The sequence below is a fragment of the Onychomys torridus genome, chromosome 9 (assembly GCF_903995425.1).
Source record: "Onychomys torridus chromosome 9, mOncTor1.1, whole genome shotgun sequence".
NCBI lineage: Eukaryota > Metazoa > Chordata > Mammalia > Rodentia > Cricetidae > Onychomys > Onychomys torridus.
Genome location: NC_050451.1, coordinates 5,778,325 through 5,799,827, shown reverse-complemented (window position 1 = coordinate 5,799,827; position 21,503 = coordinate 5,778,325). Strand labels below are relative to the sequence as shown.

General features: G+C 44.5%; 1 protein-coding gene across 1 annotated transcript in view; it reads left to right on the top strand.

The window, feature by feature from the left end:
• Chat (choline O-acetyltransferase) overlaps positions 1-21,503 on the top strand; it is a 53,141-nt gene that overhangs the window by 8,889 nt on the left and 22,749 nt on the right. The window contains exons 5-6 of the mRNA XM_036199443.1: positions 2,669-2,849; positions 4,910-5,087. Of these exons, the coding sequence (XP_036055336.1) occupies positions 2,669-2,849; positions 4,910-5,087 (359 nt within the window). The remainder of the gene's footprint in view (positions 1-2,668; positions 2,850-4,909; positions 5,088-21,503) is intronic.

The following is a 21,503-nucleotide window of genomic DNA, read 5'->3' as shown; positions in this document are numbered from 1 at the left end:
TGAACCTATGGTGGAGCATTTCTCATTCAACCCACAGAAGACAGATATATGGTGACTTAGTGGATGGATGGATGGATGGATGGATGGATGGATGGATATTTAATAGATGGATGTATACATGCATGTTAATGGATGGATGGATAGTGAATTGATAGATGTATGGATGGGTTGATGCAGTGGTTCTAAACCTAACTGATGTTGCAACCCTTTAATGTAGTTCCTTATGTTGTGTTCACCCCAACCATAAAATTATTTTCATTACTACTTCATAACTGTAATTTTGATATTGTTATGAATCATAATGTAAATATCTGTGTTTTCAGATGGTCTTAGATGACCCCTATAAAAGGGTTGTTTGACTCCCCAAATGGGTTGTGACCTACATGTTGAGAACCACTGAGTTAATGCATGATAGTGGTATATGAATGAATGCGTTGATAGTAGCTGAATGGATGACTAGATAGTGAATGGATAGACATATTATGGATTAGATGATAGGTAGATGGATATACCAGGTTTTTTCTTATTGGTCACCAACCAGTTCCAAAATCGTGACATGGAGACTTATTGTTTGTTTGTTTCAGTTTTTCAAGATAGGATTCCTCTGTGTAGTTTTGGTGCCTGTCCTTGATCTTGCTCTGTAGTCTAGGCTGGCTTCGAACTCACAGAGATCACCTGGCTCTGCCTCCTGAGTGCTGGGATTAAAGGCATGCACCACTGCTGTCCAGCTTATTACTAGTTCTGAATGCTTGGTCTAGCTTAGGCTCATTTCTAGTTAGCTCTTTTAACTTAAATTAACCTGTTTCTCTTTATCTCCATTTTGCCTCAGGGCTTTTTATTTCTTTCCTTCTGTATAGCTTACTTTTACTGCTTCTCATATCTGCTGACTGGAGACTGCTTGACTCCTGGTCCCAGGTGTCTCCCTCATTCTCTCCTCCTCCTTCTCTCATTCTTTCCTCAAGCCTGGGTTTCTCCTCCTATTTATTCTTTCTGCCTGGCAGCCCTGCCTATCTCTTTCCTGCCTAACTGTTGGCCATTCTGCTCGTTTTTAGACCAATCAGGTGCTTTAGGCAGGCAAGGTGAAACAAATGCAACACATCTTTACATAATTAAACAAATGCAGTGTAAACAAAAGTAACACACCTTTACACAGTTAAAGTAATATTCTGCAGCATAAACAAATGTAACATATCTTTGCCTAGTTAAAATAATATTCCACAACAGATGGGTGTATGGATGAATGGATGACAATTGTGGTTGGATGGTAGATGTATATATAGATAGATAGATGCATGGTGGATATGTGGGTGGTTGAATGACAGATAGATAGATGCATGATATCTGGGTGGATGGATGGATGGTTGGATGGATGGATGGATGGATAGTTGGATGGATGGATGGATGGATGGATGGATGGATGGATGGATGGGTGGATGAATGGATAAGTGGATGGGAGGATACATTGTTGTTGTTGTTTGTTTTACTCTTTTTGGGGGGCCCCACCACCCAGCTCCCAAACAAGTCACACACAAAGGCTTATTCTTAGCTATGTCTGGCCTTAGCTTGGCTCATTGCTAGCCAGCTTTACTTAACTTAAAATTATCCCATCTAGCTTTTGCCTCTGGGCTTTTAGCTTTCTCTATTTTTGTATACTTTTCTTTCTTACTCCGTTGCTGGTTGTGTAGCTGGGTGGCTGGCCCTGATGTCCTCCTCCTCCTCTCTCGTTCCTTGCTCTCTTCTCCCAGATTTCTCCGTCTATATATTCTCTCTGCCTGCCAGCCCTGCCTATCCTTTCTCCTGCTTTGCTATTGGCCATTCAGCTTTTTACTAGACCATCAGGTGTTTTAGACAGACACAGTAACACAGCTTCACAGAGTTAAACAAATGCAACATAAACAAAGGTCACACACCTTAAAATAATATTCTACAACACATGGTGGTAGTGAACAGATGGTAGATAAATGGATGAATATTTGGAGAGATGGATAAATGGATGAATTGATAGATTTGGTGGATAAAATGGGCGAATGAGTAGAAGGATGACTTAGCATGCATAAAGATGGATGGGCGGGTGAATGGATGGATGGTTGGATGGATGGATGGATGGATGGATGGATGGATGGATGGATGGAATAACAGACATATCATTCAGAAACCACATGACTAAAAGAACTTATTACTTTGAACTTCGAGAAGGTTTCCAGAAGATATAAAACAGAATTGGCTCTTGAAGGAGGAGTTTTCTAAAGGACAATGGAGTACCAGGGTAGAGGAAAAGGTGTGCCAAGAAAAGATTGATGTAATGCACAGGGGGTCTAAAAGGCAAAAATTACATGTGCATTGCCGGAGACTGTGATGAGGATGGAGTTGTAGAGCTTTGGGGAAATTCTGAGGTGCTCCATGGGCCACAGAAATGGAACATTCCATTACTTCACAAAACGAAGATGAGCTCTGCCATAGTGCAGTTGTAAGTTCAGTGTAGCTTTAGCCTAATCACAAGAAAGTATGGGGTAGTAGCCCAGTGGTAGAGCATTTGTTTAGCATGCCCTGGGTTTGATGCAAACCTTCAAAAAGAAAAAATAAGGTTACCATAGAAGCTACCCCAGTGCCTCTCTCCTCCTCCATCCTCTCACCTGCCTGCCTGCCTCTCTATGCTCTCCCCTTCCAGCCACTCCCTCCCCGTGGACTGGGCCAAGGGCCAGCTCTCTGGGCAGCCCCTGTGCATGAAGCAGTACTACAGGCTCTTCTCCTCTTACCGGCTTCCTGGCCAGACTCAGGACACACTGGTGGCCCAGAAGAGCAGCATCATGCCTGAGCCTGAGCACGTCATCGTTGCCTGCTGCAACCAGGTAAGTGGCCCATTGTCATAGGCTCTCAGACTTGGAGGGGGTCTGGAGCGTAAAGTGGCATATATATGTAGCATATAGTGCCCATCCATTCCAGCTTCTTCACAAGTGTGCACGCACTTATGTCCCTGAGCAGATAGTGAGGTTGGGGCATGGTGCCTCCCAAATAGAATTCCCTACTCAGTCAATCCATTTCTCTCTGGCAGCTGTAATTTAAGATGAGTAGAATATTCAGTTAGGGAATGCACATCCCTGAGAAACCAAGTCAGGCTGAAGACCCATCTAATGAACCTTCATCTTCACAGCTATTCATTCTCATATAGTAAATGTCCTTCCTGGAGACTAGATGGATGGACAGAGTAAGAACTAGCAGGAAAGACCTCCCATGTCTAAGACTGTGGGTCCAGAACTTACATTTATTAATTTCATTTAATTATTCACAATGACTCTGTAGAGGAGGCCTTTGAGTCTTCAGTGACAGGTGAGAAGGTGAGGCTTAGGGAAGCTAATGGTGTTTGGAAGAGGAAGAAGGATTCCAAGTCCTACCACCTGCCCAAGGGCAGGATCTATACCCTAAAGTTCAGGTTTTCAGACAGTTCTACAGGGCCAGTCAGGGTCCCCATGGCAAGGGAACAGGGTGACCGTGAAGGCTACTGACCCCTTCCCAGTGCCCACTGCACTATGTATCTTGTATGCTGATGCCTCATAACATATTTCTTGTGACAAAAAGTGGGGGTTTGGGAGTCATCCTGCCTTTTTATATTGAAAGCCTAAGTTTGAAACCATCCCTGCCTCCCTACCCACACTCTCTACTTATTATCTGTTTTCTTCCTGGGCTCATTTCAGGAAATTGTGAGCTTGGGGGAAGTCTATTATCTGAGGGCGGCTGTGGTCACTGTTTTGGGGCTTTAAAGTTTGCAGGATGCTTCCCAGCTACCTGACCCCCTGACCAGCCAGCCACAAAGTGAAAACCTCTCTTCATTTTCATTCAAAGAAAGTAAAATCAAACATTTCTCAGCCTCCAAATGGCACTTTATTCAAGCCTTCTGGAAGCAACCATAGACCAGATTTCATGGACTTTGCTTAGGGTGATGGATGGGGCAATTGCTCATGTCCATACGCTGAAAAGGATGCAGTAGAATGTGTCAAGATTGATACCCTTTACCAAGTCCAAGACCCTGGCTTTCTGAGCCATAGAACCCCAGTATCACAAGGCATACATGCCTAGCTTGTGCATGCATAGATGAATGTGCACAGATATACCTAGTGTTTTGTGTGTTGGTTTTCTATTTTAATATTTGTCATGACTGTTGGTTTGTTGTTGTTGTTGTTGTTGTTGTTGTTGTTTAGATCTATACCCACAGCTCTGTCCGTAGCTGTTTGTTCTAGTTCATAGGGCAATGCATGGGTGCACTGCATTTTACTTATCCAGTCTACTCCAAAAGAACACCCGGGCTCTTTCTATTGTTTTGCTAATACAAGAAGTCTGACTTACACACTCATATTCTTCTGGTACACATGAATGTGCTTCCCTAAGCCCCAGGCTAAACTGTGCATATACAAGTGCAGCTGCTGAGTCAGACAAGCATTTTTAGTTTTGATTGACACAGCCTTCCAACAGTGGTTGTACAGTTTATACTTGACTCTCTGCAAACCTGAGAATTTTGCATGCACTAGAAACCACACACACATGCAACTTGAAGTTCTTTCCACAAAAGAAACAAAACCCCAATAAAACAATAAAACCCTCCAAGACCAAGAAAACAAAATAAACCACATCCAGGAAGGAAGGAAGGAAGGAAGGAAGGAAGGAAGGAAGGAAGGAAGGAAGGAAGGAAGGAAGGAAAAAGCTTTCTTGTAGCTAGGTTTAATCAGGCCTGTGCTAGGGAGAGCTTGGAGTCAAGTACAGTCAACAGCTTTGGATGCTCTCCAAAATATAAGACAACTCAGAAACATTAAACACCCTGGGAACCTCGGGCCTGAGCTTCCCGAAGGCTCCGTGAAGCCTTGGGAGCCTTGGGCTGGCTGCCACAAGTGATATGTTTGACCTGTTTCCCCCACAGTTCTTTGTCTTGGATGTTGTCATTAATTTCCGCCGTCTCAGTGAGGGTGATCTGTTCACTCAGTTGAGAAAGATAGTCAAAATGGCGTCCAACGAGGATGAACGCTTGCCTCCCATCGGCCTGCTGACGTCAGACGGGAGGAGCGAGTGGGCCAAGGCCAGGACCGTCCTCCTAAAAGGTTAGCTGCAGCACCCAGCCCATCTCCATCTCATCCTCATGCCCATCGGCTTTTCCTCCTCCAGCGTTAAGCACATACTCTCCATCAGCCATAGCCTCAGGAGCCTCCAGCTCAGGGTGGGACAGTGGGGAGGTCCCTGGAAGCAGAGGGACCTGTTGCGCCTTTGCATTCTACGCGGTGATACTCTGGCTTTCCGGAGAGAGAAAGGAGCCCCGAGTGTGGGTCATCTGGGAACGCCGAGTGCTGATGACAGCCAACAGCTGTGTTTTACTGGTGGGCTGTGTCATGTTCATTTGGAGACTGGAGTCCCTGGAAGAGAAGGCAGATGGGAATCTGGTGCAGGGCCCCTCTGGGAGTACAGCCGGCCTCCTTCTTTACCTGGCTTCTTGGTCCTAGGACTTTTCACCTACAGCCTGACACATGTTCCTCTGGCTGTTCTTATGAAGCTTCTAAACATCCCCATTAGACACCTAGTTACCACCCTGCCTGCGTGTGTGTGTGTTATGTGTGTGTACATGTGTGTATGTGTATTTGTGTGTGTATGTATGTGTATGTGTGTGTACATGTGTGTATGTGTGTGTATATGTGTGTGTTATGTATCTGTGTATGCATGTGTGTGTGTATATGTGTGTATGTGTATTTGTGTGTATGTATGTATGTGTGTATGTGTGCATGTATGTGTGTATGTGTATTTGTGTGTGTATGTATGTGTGCATGTATGTATGTATGTGTTTATGTGTGTGTATGTGTGTGTTATGTATCTGTGTGTGTATGTATGTGTGTGTGTATGTGTGTGTATGTATGTGTGTGTGTTTATGTGTGTGTACATGTGTGTATGTGTGTGTTATGTATCTGTGTGTGTATTCATGTTCATGTGCATACAGGTTGTCAGAGGACAACTTCAGCTATCACTCATCAGGTGTCTTCTTCCCCCAATCCCGCCCCCCACCCCACCCCACCCCACCCCACTGCACCCCACCCCACCCCACCGCACCCCACCGCACCCCCATACACTTTCTGAGACAAGATCTCTCTGTTCTGCAATTCAGAAAGTAAGCAAGCCTGGCTGGCCAGAAAGCCCCAGAGATCCACCTACCTCTGCCTCTCCCCACGCTGAGATTACAAGTGTGTTATACTATGCCCCATGTGGTGTTTTGTTTTTTGTTTTTGTTTTTATTTAACTTTACATGAGTTCAGTGGAATAAAACTGGTCCGTGTGCTTGTGAAGCAAGAATTTTTATAAATTCAACCATCTCTCCAGCCCCAATTTTAAGTTTTTAATCATCTTCTAAGAAACTACTTTTGAAACCAAAGCCAGCATTCACTGAAGGAATGACTTCCTTTCTTCACTTTGTGGCATGTCATGTACTGAGAAGCCAGACTTCTGGGAGTCTTTACCCACTGCTAGTGATTGCAAAGGGCCAGACAATAATTCAGACTGTGTGTGTGTAACATCTGGGGTGTGAGAGTCAGATAGGACCAAGACCCCACGCAACCCAGTGACAGAGGCCTAGAGAGGAGGCCCAAGTACCCAGGACGCCATCTTTACCCACATGGGACAGGGAGAGCAGGTGTCTCATGATGCCTCAGGGCTCCAGAGAACAGAAGGAACACATCCAAATAGGATTTGAAAGGTCTTGTTGGGAAAGTCTGAGTGAGAGAAGCAGGTAGGCTGGAGGATGACACCTGGGCAGATAGATCAGTGTGGACAAAGTTGGCCTGTTCTAGGAATCACAAGAAGCGCAACCTGTAAGCAAGGATGTCTGTGCTGGTCAGATGTCCAGGGGCCTGGCTCCCAGATGATAAGTGTTTGCATGTTCCAGTCCCTCCCCTTGTACCATGCCAAGCTCAACTCTGGTGTCAGGGCCTCGGGCCCTCCCTAAGCTCCCTTCCTTGCTGTCACCTTGATCCACTTCTTAAAGGTTTGTTTTAATCTCTCTCCCCACCCCTGGGTGTGTAGGGGACTATAGGCATATGAGCGTAGAGATGGGAGGAGGTACTGGATTCCTGGAGCTGGAGTTACAGGCGGTTATGACTCAGCATACATTAGGTGGGTGCTGGGCCAAACTCAGGTCCTCTGAAAGAACAGTAAGTGCCCTTAACCCCTGAGCCATCCCTCCAGTCCCCTGGACCCATTTTCTCCTCTTGAATGACTTGCTATGCTGGAGGAAGGTCTGCTCTTTTCTGATCAGTGCTCTGACTCCCTCCCACCACGCGTCAGGTCTGGTAGAACAGGGACCTGTTTGGGTTAACTTCTAAATCTACCAGGCCAACCACAGAAGCAGTGCAATGTGGAATAAAATGACAAAGAGTTACCAAGGATACTGGGCCGGGACATATTTACCAAATACTCATCCAAATATTGTGCACCTGCTGCATGCTTGGTCCTAAATAGAGGGCTGCAGAAATGTGTACCCTAAATCCATTTTCACGGACATGATGCCATGTTGGGGAATTAATAACTTAGAATTTGAAAGTAGTTAATTCCCTCAGGAGACTGTGGTGAAATCACATCCCACTCCTTTGCCCTCTGGGGATGGAGACAGGCATCAAAATAATCACCTCTGCAGTCCAGATAGTTTCCACTTTATTAGGTGGCCAGGCCCAAGATGACTGAATGGAGTTGCCTTAAGGTCTGAGTGCTTGGGCGGCACTAATCAGAATTAATTTGTTAATGGCACTTGATCTGGCTTTCTGAATGGAAGTGCTGGTTTTAAAGGAAGTTCTGCAGAAAGGGATCACACACACCTCCCCTTGGGCAAATCAATTAATCCAATTAGCACTGCTAGCAGCTTTCTCCGCCCAGCAGGAAACCAATTCCTCCCAGAACGGCACCCTCTTCCCTGGACCACCACGGAAGGGAAACAGGGAAGCCGGTTCAGAAATTATTTCTGTTTCCAAGTGAACTACTGACGCAGCGTGGGTGAGGGGTGAGAGTGGGGATGAAGAGATTCGGGTGAGTCTAGACAGTCCCAAAGCAGAGACATCATCAGGAAGGCACGGGAAAGGAGGGAGAGCCATATGTTTCTTATTTGAGCCACTGAGTGGACACTGGGATCATTTATTGAGATGGGGAGCGGGTTGAAAAATGGAGAGATCTGGTCCAAGCACACTTGATTTGAGGCACCCTGAGTCATCTAAGTGGAGGTGTCATGTTAGATGAATGTGTTTGGAGAGAGAGAGAGAGAGAGTTATAAATTTAAGAGGCGTCAGAACCTAAGTAATATTTAAAGTTATGGGCCTGGATGAGATCATCTAGAAATAGAACAGGGTCTCAGGGGTCAAGCAGAGAAAGCAAAAGGAGCGAGAACAGCCTGGCAAGTACAGGAAAACCAAGAGCTGAATGAAGCAAAGACTGAAAGGGGGAAGAGGAGAGAGCATTTGGCCACATGGAAGAGAGCTTAAGAAAGGAGCCGCTGAGCTTTTCAACCTTGACATTGTCCATGAGCTGGCAAGTCCATGATGAGAGGGGAGGAATTACCAGTGCATAGGTGGGTAGGCAGCAGCTGGTCAATGACCAGACCCAGTATGTGTGGGTGACTGTTCAGAAACTTGGGGATTGAAAGAAAGCAGAATAATAGGACATTTCTGGAAGAGGATAAGGGCCAGGGAAGTGTTTTTAGGAGGAGAGACAAGTGCATAGTTGTGGGCAGGCAAGTGCCACGAAGGGATGGAGTAAAGGGAGATGCTGAAGAGGAGAGAGGCGGGGAAGGACATGGGACATTTGCAAGGAGAAAGCAGATCGAAGCAGGAGATGAGACCTTTGTTAGATTTGAGACCCACCCCCATGGGTCTACAGCTGGCATAGTGGAGTGGAAGGAGGCTCCCAGGAACAGATCCAGGTCAGGAATGGGCAGAATCATAATGTCAGTTCAAAGTGAGAGCGGGATTCTGAAGATGAAGAAATCTGTAAAAAGCCTCTTTGGAAATGGGGAGTGGAGGCCTCTGGGTTTCAGGAATCATTAATCTTAGGAAAAGCTATTTAACAATGTTATAGGAGTCCTCTCTCTCTCTCTCTCTCTCTCTCTCTCTCTCTCTCCACACACACACACACACACACACACACACTGTTCAGCTTTCCAGATTCATGGTGGGTGCCTGGATTTGGCAGGGTGGTGAATGTCGCCGGGAGATAGGTAGGACAAGCAGTGGCTGTGACGCTGGGCTCTGAATTGAGTGAGTTGCTATAGTGGCATGCTCAGGCTGCCATGGCAAAGTGCCACAGGCTGTGGTTAAGAATAGAGTGGATTGCTTCACACTTTGGGAGGCTGGAAGTCCACCATCAGGGGACCCACAGGGCTGTTTTCTCCTGAAGCCTCACTTGGAGCCTTGCAAGTGACCACTTCAGCCTGAGCCTCCACATGGTCATTCTTCTGTGTCGGTCTGTGTCCTAGTCACTCCCCCCTTCTCATAAAGGTTCTAGTACTGTTGGATTAGGGTCCACGATAATAAGACCTCATTTAACTTAACTAGTTCTTTCGAGGCAAGGTGCTTCTAATAGAAGTTCTCCAGTGGGTGCTGTGGTTACTCTGTGAGAGACAAGTGAGTCCAGGAACTGAGAGGAGAATTGAACAAGGACTGGTTCATCTGTATGGATGTTCCAAGTTGTACAGAATGAGGATGAGAGTAATAAGGATGGGAGGGGGAGAAGGTGCTACAAGAGCCCAGACACTCGCGATAGGAGGCTGGGAAGAGATTGTCACAGTATAGTCACAAGGAGACAATGCCTGGAGGGTGGCAGGAGGCGCAAAAGTAATTATAGGCTCTAGACCCAAATGCAAGGGGATGGGGTTGGGGATTTAGCTCAGTGGTAGGCCCTGAGTTCGATCCTCAGCTTAAAAAAAAAAAAAAAAGTAAGAAAAATGTAAGGGGATGAGGGACAGGGATTGCTGAGAAGGTACCTACCCAACTTGGCCCAGTATATATGGGAGGGAAGGAAAACAGTAGTGTCCTATCACAGGGCTTGGGGGGTGGGAACCTTTGGGAGCATCAGACTCTTTGTGGATGAGGGTTTGTAGAGGGAGTAGCCATGTGGAGAACCGGCCCATCACAAGGAGCAGTACGAATTGCTCAGTGAGTTATGGAGGGCAGGAGACTGACCACGTGCTCTTAGGGGATACGTGAAATGGGGAATGGGAAGAGGAATCGCCATAGGCAGCCATGGTCAGGAGCCTGTAATGTCCGGGAGCTGCTAACTGCCAGCTGGCAGTCACTGGCCGAAGTAACTCAGTGTTGTTCTTGAGCTGTCTCCAGATGGCAACTCTCAGCTGAAACCCAAGAGCCCCACCCCCCTCTCGGGTGCTGGCACAGGACCAGAGAGGTGCTGTCCAGCAGACGGACTGGGACACTCGCCTTCTCTCCCTGGTAGAGGGGCTGACCATGGACACCACTCACAGGAAATGTGCTCTCTGGTCAAAATGAGTCCTTCTCCAGGCAGCTGAGAGCCAGTGGGGCAGGGGCTTGGACACTTCAGCCCTTCACATTGCCAACCCTTCTCCTTCTAGACCCTGTCCCTGATCCTCTACACAGCCCTCAGCTAGGACCGTCCCTTCTGTGAGTCCAGCTCCCTGCCCTGACATGCAGTGGGGCTCCTGAGGGTCCAGGGAGCACCAGGAGGCATAGCCCACTCTGGGAGCAGACTACCTGCTGCAAAGTCCCTCCCTTCCCTACACCCACGTTGTTTCCCCTTCCAAGCTTGCTCAGACACCACACCCTGGGCAGTACCATTTGCATCCCCAGCATCTATGGGCCGATGCTAAGAGTCCTCTAGGAGGCCTTGGGGCTAGGGCATACAGGCTACAACCAGGGAAGCATTTCGGACAGCAGCTTAAAGCAATGTGGAGCCACATACTTCATACCTGTCGTAGTTTAGGAGGCAGTGGAACCTGAGGCCCAGCAAGCCATACAATGAGGTTGGCTGATGACATGTGAATCCTCTGAAACAAACAAACAAAGATTCCCAAGCCCCAGGGGTTTTCCAGTGGGGTTGGAGTGGATTAGGATTCCATTTTAAAAGCACACTCTTGCCTTCAGGTGAAGCCATGGTTGGAACTCACTTACTCAGATATCAGCCTCAGCCACACTCCAAGCTCCTCTTTTTGTTTCCGTGGCCTCAACCTGGGCATTTCTGTCCATTGTCAGAGTTTTCATTTTGCCTATGAAGGAGAGATTTCATCTGCATGGTTTGTACAGTGTCCTAGCCTTAGAGGTAATGGCTGGGGGCACTAGGTACCTAGGTACCCAGCCTGAGATCCATGCTACAGGGGGAGAGGGTGGAGTCTGAAAATGAACTTAGGGCCTCAGAAGGGCCTGCACATCCTTAGAGGACCTTCCTCCCCATCAAACTGTGAAACTGTGGCCTCCTGAACCCAGGAGGAGCTAACACCATTATCGTCGTCTGGAAATTTAATTAGACATTCAGCCCTGAGTCTGGAAGACTACAGCGCTTGTCAATTTGTAGGAGAAGTATGGCCAGCTTGGAGAGGTTGCCGGGGCCCTCCAGCCTTCCTGGGCGCTGTGTGGTGATCCTGGGAACAGACCTCACAGGCAGATGCTCTCGTTTACACAGCCCCGTAAATATTTATCCCCAGCAGCCAATTAGAGCCAAGGCACTGCTTCCAAGGAGGGAGCTAACAGAAGGTGGCTGCAGCTGCATAAGGCCATGGTCATGGTTTACAAGAACCACTCAGGAAGGGGGCAAAATGCTGCTTAAATATTGTCATCCAGAGCTCAGCAAGTCTGTTGGCTTTAAAACCAATTATACATTAGCAATAACAGCCTCTCTGATTTAATTGGCCCAGAAATACCTCCTGAGCTTTCGAATTGGAATACAATTTTCTTTCTCTAGGGAAGGAGGATCTGGGGCTAGGCCCCCCGCCCTCTGCAGTAGAAGTAGATACCGTTGTGATGAGCACATCCAGCAGGGGAGTGAGAGGTCCAGAGCAAAAGGTCTGGTATTGACCCATCCTTCTTATCAGTTACAGCCTGGGATTCCCATTCCATGGTGGAGACCACAGCCTGCTCCTTGGATATAGTGGGGGCACATGGCCTGGTACCTGGTACACCAATGGTGTTCACTAAATGAGAGCTCTTATTAGATAGAGGGAAAATCTGAGTCACTTTGCCCAAGGCCCACATGGGCACTGCCCATGTAGTCCGAGACAATGGCCTGCAGACTTGTAGGCCACACGGCGTTCTTCCTTACATACCATTCTAACTTAGAAGCTTTTTACCTTGGGGGCATTTTGTGTCCTGTGCCTTCTACATATCATATTATGCATACACACAAAACCTTTCTTTTTAAAAATGTCTCTGGGGGTTGGGGATTTAGCTCAGTGGTAGAGCACTTGCCTAGCAAGTGCAAGGCCCTGGGTTCGGTCCTCAGCTCTGGCAAAAAAAAAAAAAAAGTCCCTGACCTGCACTTCTCCAGCCTTTGTCTCCCACTTTAGGAAGTATAAAGCACCTGGGAAGTGGGTTTTTGCTTATCTGCCTCTGCTACCCCACTGCCACCCTTGACCCTGGTTCTAGAGCAAAGGGACTTGTTTGGCTTGATTCTTGAGTTTTTCTTCTCCTCCTCCTCCTCCTTCCCTTCCCCTTCCCCCTCCTCCTCCTCCTCCTCCTCCTCCTCCTTCTTTAAATAAATTTTGATGGCTGGGCATGGTAACACATACCTTTAATCCCAGCACTCAGGAAACAGACATATCTCTGTGAGTTCAAGGTCAGCCTGGTCTACATACCAAGTTCCAGGACAGCCAGGGCTACATAGAGAGACCCTTTCTCAAACAAACAAACAAAACACAAACTCCAAATAAAGAAAATAATTTTTCCTGCAAGATATTCTGATCACAATTTCCTTTCCCCTCATCTCTCCCCAGATCCACGTTCCCATCCATCTCTATGCACTCCTTCTCTCTCTCTCTCTCTCTCTCTCTCTCTCTCTCTCTCTCTCTCTCTCTCTCTCAAACAAATAGGCAAACATAAAAAGTGAACAAATTAGAATAAAAACAACAGCAACAAAGAGAAAGCACAAGAAACACACATACCCCCACATACATACAGATAACACATACATATACACACACAGATATACATATACACACATACAGACACACATACAGATACACATACATACATACATACAGATATACATAACACACACACACATACAGATACATACACAGAGAAACACACATACAGATAAACACACATGCAGATACACATACATACACACACAGATATACATACACACACATGCAGATACACACAAAAAAAACCCCAAAATCCATAAAAAACACAAAGTCAGAAACTATAATATGCAAGCAAGAGACCAGTAAGATAAACAATGCCCAAACAATATGAGGCAGAAAAATTTTTACAAAAATACCATTGAGTTCATTTTATGAGCCATCTCTGTGGGCTTGGGGCATGCCCTTAAGTGTGGTTACTATACCCAGTGAGACTCCATTGCAGAGAACTAATTTTCCTTTGCAAGTTGTTTTCAATTGGAGATAGCTTCTGGATTAGGGATGGGGGCTCATGTCCATGTCCCTTCTCAGAGCCGGGTCTGGCTTGAGCCTGTGCAAACCCTGTGCATGCTCCCTCTGTGAATTCATATGTGCATAGTCCTGTTGCTTCCTTGAAGTCATCCAGCCCCTCTGACTCCCACACTCTTTCTGCTTCCTCTTCCTCATAGCTCCCTGAGTCTAAGTGGAGGGCAGGGAGGGTTGATGAAGACATCCCATCTAGGACTGAATGCTCTAAGGTATCTCACTCTCTGCACCTTGTCCAGTCATGGGTCTGTGGATGCGTTCCCATCAAGAGGAAGTTTCTCGGGCGATGGCTGAGTCAGACACTGAGCTGAGTCCTTGTCCCATGTGGCCACTGGGGGCCCCAGGTAGAAAGTATTTCCAGGTATCAGAGGCTAACACGAAGGAATGGGAATGGGCTGGAAGAGAGGGTCCACAAGAATGAGGAAAGCTGAGTGCACACCAAGTTTAGGCAGCGTCCCCAGGAAATGGAGATATGGAGTGATCTACAAGCAGCCTGTAACAGGCTGGGCACGAGACTCCCAGATTGTGGTGGAGGATTAGAAGCAGAATGGGAAAGAGTTCTTTATTTTTCCAATAAAGTTAAACTTATTTTGGCATAAGCATGGGTGGTCCTAAAGTTGTTCGAAATAACACGGAGAGAGGCCACGTGTCTCTGTTTACCCAAGAGTCTGCATGTTGTGAAACTATGGTACAGTGCCACACTCAGGGTTCTGACAGTCGATTGTAGGACATCTCTATCACCTCAGGGACTCCCCAAAGTAGACTTTTGAGCCACACTTGCCTTCTCCACCTCAACTCCTCTTTAGCCCCTGGCAACCACAAATCTCTCCATTTTTATAATGCTGTTGCTTTGAGGATGTTATATAAATTAAATCTTAGAGAATATGTGGTTGTCAGAATTTTTTGGTTTTTACTCAGCATAATTCTCCAGAGATTTCTTTCTTTAAAAAGTTGGTGTTTTTGTTTTGTCACAAGGTTACTCTGGCTGTCCTGACACTTGCTCTATAGAACAGGCTCGTCTCGAACTCAGAGATCTGCCTGCCTCTGCCTCCTGAGTGGTGGGATCAAAGGTGTGTGTCCCCACCGCCCAGTATAGCATATGGGTTTTTACAGGAATGTGTTGCCATTTCTGGAGAAATGTTCAGGCATAAAACCAATAGGACGTAATATAGTCGCCTGCTAAGCTTTGGTTTTATTTATTTATTTTTATTTTATGTATGTGGGCATTTTTGCCTTCATGCGTATCTAATGACACTGAGTATCTTTGGGCATTAGTTTTCGGTGTGTGTATCCTCCAATGACACATTGTTTCACGTCCTTGTCTATTTGCTAACTGGATTCCTTTTTTCACTCTAAGTTTTGAGAGTTGCCGGTATATTCTAGATGCAAGTTGTCAGATACATGGCTTCCAAATATTTCCCACTAGTCTATAGCTTATCTTAATGGAATATCCTAATGGGCAATACGTTTTTATTTCATCGTGCTTTAATTTATCAACTATAATTGTGGTTTTGGTGTCAAGACTAAGAATTCTTTGCTTAGGCCTAGATGCCAAAGCTTTTCTGCTCTACTTTTTCCTGGCAGTTTTGCAGCATTACAGCATATGCTATGAAGTCAGGAATCCATCTTCAGTCAGTTTCTGTATAAATTCAAGCCCAGGTTTTCTTTTCCTTTCCCTCTGGGGGCTCCATCACGTTGAGAACCTTTGCTGAAGAAATGGCTCACCTTCCTCCATTGCATGGTCTTTGCACCTTCCTCGGAATCAGTGGCGCATATTTGGAGAGTCTATTTCAAGGAGTGCTATATATTATTGCACTGATGTGTGTCTTTATCCCTCTGCCAATATGGTATAGTCTTGTTTATGTGGCTGTATAATGGTCTTGAAATTGAATATACTGATTCCTCTAACTTTATTCTTTTTGAAGTTGCTGGACCTGTTTTTCTTCCATTGCCTTTTCATACAGACTTTAGAATAATCTCATCTCTATCTGCAAAAAAAAAAAAAAAAAAAAAAAAAATCTGCTTGGCGCTTGATGGGAAAACCCATGTAGCCATGCAGAAAAATCTGAGAGCGTCACGATGTTGGGTCTTCCAAAGAGTGTGCATGGAACAGCCCTCCTCTTACTTTGAGCTTGCTTTTTTTCTTTTATGATTTGTATTTTCAGCATAAAAGTGACCCATATATTTTTGTTAGATTTACACTGAAGTATTTAATTTTTTTTTTTTGAGACAGGGTTTCTCTGTGTAGCTTTGGAGCCTTTCCTAGAACTCACTCTGTAGCCCAGGCCAACCTTGAACTCACAGAGACCTGCCTGTCTCTGCCTCCCGAGTGCTTGGGATTAAAGGCATGGGCCACCACCACCTGGTGAAGTATTTAATTTTTATTTAATTATTATAATTGGGGTTTTATTTTTTATTTTTCTAAATGTTTGTCAATGGGATACAAAACTATAGTGAAAAAAACTAGTGACTTTTAGTGCATTGGTTGTGTATCTTATAATATTGATGGATCCCTTTATTAATTCTATGAGAGTTTTGTTTTTTTTAAACATCTATTTAGTGTGTGTGTGCATGTGTGAACACATACTTGTTCTGTAGAGATCAGAAAACTACTTGCTGGAATTGGGCCTCTCCTTCCACTCTGTGGGTTCTGGAGATCAAGCTCAGGTTGCCAGGCTTGGCAGCAAGCACCTTCGCTGATTCAGCCATCTTGCCAGCCCTCTGAGAGTCCTCAATAGATTACATAGGGCATCCTACGAATCACTAAGTATAACCAGGTGTGTTGTGTGAGAATGGTGACAATATTCTTTCTCTTCTAAAGCTTTTTCTTTCCTTATTACATTGGCTAGGCTGCTGTCACTATGCTCAATTGTTGTATGGAGAGAGTGGGTGTTTTATCTTGTTCCTGATCTTAGAAAGTATTCAGTCTGGCTAGAACTTTGTGATTGTTGGGATATTTGGCCCAGAACCAAATTATCTTGGACTATCTTTAGTCTTGTTGGCAACCAATCATCACCCACCTCTGTATCTAAGTTAACACCCTTGTTTCTATCCGGTAACCTTTGGGACTATACTATCAGACCGCTACCTTTCCCCAACCCCAAAGCTAAGACTGTCATCAGAACATCTAAGACATACAGTCCCTCTGTAACCCACCTACAGAGTCCTCCTGTGTGTTTGAAAGCCTACCTTAGGACTTTCTTTCATTCTGTAACTATAAAACTTCATAAACAGCTTGAAGCATATTTGGGGCAGCCTGAATCCACATTCCTGGGCCGTGCCCATTCATATGTGGCTCAAGAATAAACCCTCTTTATACTCTATTAAATTAAAAAAAGATTCAATTTTTTAACCTATAAATCTGTGAGCTATAGAGGTTTTATAGATTTTATTTACTAAGTTGATGTTCCCTTCTAGTTTTTGAGTTTTAAAATTTTTTATCTATCTATCTATCTATCTATCTATCTATCTATCTATCTATCTATCTATCTATCGTGTGTGTGTGTGTGTGTGTGTGTGTGTGTGTGTGTGTGTGTGTGTATGCGTACATGTGCACACATACAGGTGCCATGGCACACATGTAAAAGTCAGAGGACAACTTGCAGAAGTCAGTTCTCTCCTTCCACCACATCTCAGGGATCAGACTCAGATTGTCTAGCTTAGCCTCAAGCACCTCTGCCCACTGAGCCATCTCACTGGCCCTTGTCTTAGTTTTTGAAGAAACTTTATCATGAACCAACGTTGGATTTGGCCAAATAGTTTTTTTTTTTTTTCTGTATCAATTTTTCTGAAAATGTGATTTCTTTCTTATAGAAGTCTGCTGCTTACTTCTATCCTTTACTATGTAGTTTGGCGGGTTTTGCTGTTTGTACATGAGGAACACTGGTCTGGAGTTGCCTTGTTTTCTTGTAGTATTTAAGTTGAGCTGGCAGTGGGGTAATCCAGTGGGAGTGTTCTCCTTGTATTTTATGGAATAAATGACACAAATGTGATGTATAATTTTATGTTATTTATTTATACTTTATTTCCATCACAGTCAGAGAACAAAAAAAAAAAGTATTATTTCATTCTTTTCCATTCTGAGGGCTGTCCCACAGCCCTAGATGTAGTCTGTCTTGGCGTATGTTTAGCGGGTGCTTGGAAGGAATGTTCATGCTGGTATTCGTGGATGAAATGTTCTGTAAAGGTCAAACACATCCCGTTGGGTGGTGGCATTGGGTTCTGTGTCCTTGCTGGATTGATACATAGTTGTTCTGTCTATTGCTGACAGAGAAATGCTGATGTCTCACCTTAGCAATGCATTCGTGGGTTTTTCCTTCAGTTCTGTTAGTTTTGATTCACATACTTGCAAAGTGTTTGTTACCTATAATGCATTGCCCTGTCCTCTTGCAGATTTACCCTTTATTTATGTAATTTGCTCCTAAGTCTCTAGTTCTGTTTTGTTTTGAAGTGTATAGCATACTAATTCAGATTCATGATTTCTTTTGATTAATGCTATATGAAATAGCACTTTCCTTCTTTTTGCTTACAGCAAATTTATATTATATTTGATGTGAGCTTTCTGTAGGCAGCATGTAGCTGGGTAACATTCTATTATATTCTGCCACTACCTACCACCATTTATTTATTTATTCGTTTGTTTATTTGTTTTTGACAGGGTTTTTCTGTCCTAGAACTCATACTGCAGACAGGCTGGCCTCAAACTCACAGATCTGCTACCTCCTGACTGCTGGTGTTAAAGGTGTGTGCCACCACTGCCTGGCTCCTACCACTATTTCTAACTGATGTATCTGGATTATTTACACATAAAATAGTTATTGGCATGTTTTGGCCTAACTCTGCTGTTTTATATTTTTGTTTTCTCTGTTTTTAAATTATTTTTTTCCTGGATTCCAATTCCTTTTTTCTCTTTCTTGCCTTCCTATAGATTACATGGTCTTTTTACAAATAATTCTAGTGTTTTAACGTTATCTGTTTGTATAACCTTTTCTAGATGTTCACATTAAGTATTGCCTTGAGTATATACAACTCATCAATCTGTTGTGTTGAAGAAATCATCTCCAGTGTGCACAAAGCTTACCACGTTCCCTTTATTTATGGTACACCCATCTTGTCTTCATGTACATTTAGAACCATGTCGAGCACTGTTATAGTTAGCTTCATACCAAAACACAAAAACACAAAGGAAAATGAACTTTTCACTCGGGCTTTTACTCTTCCCAATGTCTTTTCCTCCTTGGTGGTGTACTGGTATTCCATTAATCATGTCCCCTATTGTTTTTCGACACTCTTTAGTCATTGTTTTATGGTAGATAGGCTAGAGATGCATTCTCTCCCTACCCTCAGGATCAAAGGCAAGCATCCTACCAATGAGTTACACCCCATCCCTCACTTTCGTGCTTTGATTTCCTTCTTTTTAAAGGGCTTTTGTTTGGATGTAGAATCCTGTGTTGACAACATCTTTCGTTTCTACCTCTACTTTCTTCCAGCCCCACGGGGTCGAGTAAGAAGTCTGCCGTCACTCTTGCTTTTTCCCATAGATCATGACATTTCTGTCAATACTTCCTCTGCTGTTGGTTTTCATACATTCAGCATGATGTGTGTTGGTGCAGATTTCTTCTGACTTACTCTGTTTGGGTTGCTAGTCTCTTCAGTCTTTAGACTGAGGACTTTTCCTAATTCTGGGAGTTCTAGCCATTGTTTCTCTGAGTGCTTTCTCTTCCGCCCTCTCTGTGTCCTTCTGGTGGGAATGTGATGACATGGAAGTCGCATGTCCTGTGCTGCAGGTTCCTTAGCTGCTCTGCACTCCCCTCCAGTCTCTTCTCTTTCTGCTGTTATTCCATCTTCAAGTTTGCTTGTCTCTTCTCTGCCCCCTATGCTTGGCTCTCGATCCATCTACTTTTATGTATTTATATTTACTATTTTTTATTTCTAACTTGTCTGTTTGGTTCTTCACATCTTCTTTTTTGAGAGTTTCTATTTATCTGCCAGTACATTCTGCCTTTAAAAAAAAACAAAAACAAACAAAAAAAACCCCCAAAAAACCTGTCTTTCAAACATGCTCAAAATTGCTTGTTGTACATTTCACAAGTACTGGATGTAAAAACCTATGTCACATAATTTGAACACTTCTTTCACTCTGTTAAAGTCAAAATGTCCCCAGTTGTTGATGTGGTTTCTACTAGAACTTGAGTGACTTATGTTATAAGGCCCTGGGTGTTATATAAACCCATGGATTGAATTGTCTCATTCTCCTACTACTGCAGCCAGTGATGGGGGAGATGTAACCTCATCACACCCAGGTGGAGACAGAAATCAATGTTCTTCAATCTGTTGATACTCCAGTAGGAGAGGTAGCCCTTATTACTGCTCAGTGAGAATCCAAGGTCTTGACCTGCTTTCTGAGGGTGCTGTGTGAAATATGGTGGGGTGGGCCCGTCACCACTCAGTGGAGATGGAAAGTCCAGCTTCTGTAAGAAATCATGGCGTCTCTGACATCCACAGAGGTGGAGGTGCCTAAGCATGAATCATCGATGGCAGATTAGGTTCTCCATTGGCCTTGAGCTGGCAGCAGGGGGTGGAACAGCTAGGCTACAGGTGTGTTTAGAGTTGGGGACTTGTTCAGTTTTCCTGGTGATATTTGACTGAAATATAAAGGCTATTATCTTTTTTTTTTTTTTTTTTTCCGAGACAGGGTTTCTCTGTGTAGCTTTGCGCCTTTCCTGGATCTCGCTCTGTAGACCAGGCTGGCCTCAAACTCACAAAGATCCACCTGCCTCTGCTGAGATTAAAGGTGTATACCACCACCGCCGAGCATAAAGGCTATATTATCTAAGAGTTGTCTTTCTTTTGGAGGGATTGTTTGGTTTTTTGTTTCATTTTGTTTTGTTTTTTCTTTCTTTCTTTTTTTTTTTTTTTTTTTTTTTATTTTTTATTTTTATTTTATTTTTTTTTTTACAAGGTCTGGTTTCTCTGTTATGTAGCCCTGGCTGTCCTGGAACTATGTAGACCAGGCTGGCTTCAAAGTCACAGACATCCACCTGATCTGCCTGCCAAGTGCTGGACTTGAAAGCACCAGCAGACCCTGCTTATCCACGAGTTTTCTACTGTGCTGTGGATAGAGAGGTCTGCGTAGGGTCATTGTCTTTGTATGTGTGTATCCTCATTTGTATTTTCATGTTTCCGGTCTCTTCTCATCCAGAAATGAACTGGTTTAGATGAGAAGAAAGGGGACTCTCTCTGTGTTGGTTTACTTAAGATGCCATAAGAAAAACAGCACAGACTGGGTGACTCAAAAGTGTCCTTCTAACTTACAGAAGCTGGGGTCCAAGAGCAGCATGGCAGCAAGGACAGCCTCCCCTGCAGCCTCACTCCTTGCTTTGCAGAGCACCACCTTCCCACTGTGTCTTTAAAAGGCCTTCTCACGGTGTCCATATTACTGGGGCCTCTCCTTATATGAACCAGTCCTATGTGCGGATTACAGGCTCTGCTCACGACTTCATTTAACCTCAGTTACTGCTTTAATGGTTCTTTCTCAAATTCAGTCATAATGGAGCTTTAATACATGATTTGCATGGAGTACAATTCAGTCCAATACACTCAAAGGACCTGCTACCATGCTGCTTTTTTAGGGCCTGAGGCCCCTGTCTGGTGTACTTTCCTCTTTCTATCTTCTGGATACTTCTTAGATTTTTTTTTTATATGTTTACTCAGGACTTCCAATGGGAGGGATGGGGGAAAACCTAGTCCATTTTCCTGCAAGACAAGACTCTGCCTTTTGAAAAATTTAAAGGAGATTTTATAACTCAATTCAAATTGGTTCTGATTCATAAGAAACAGGTCTCATTGACAAAGACATACTTTTGTT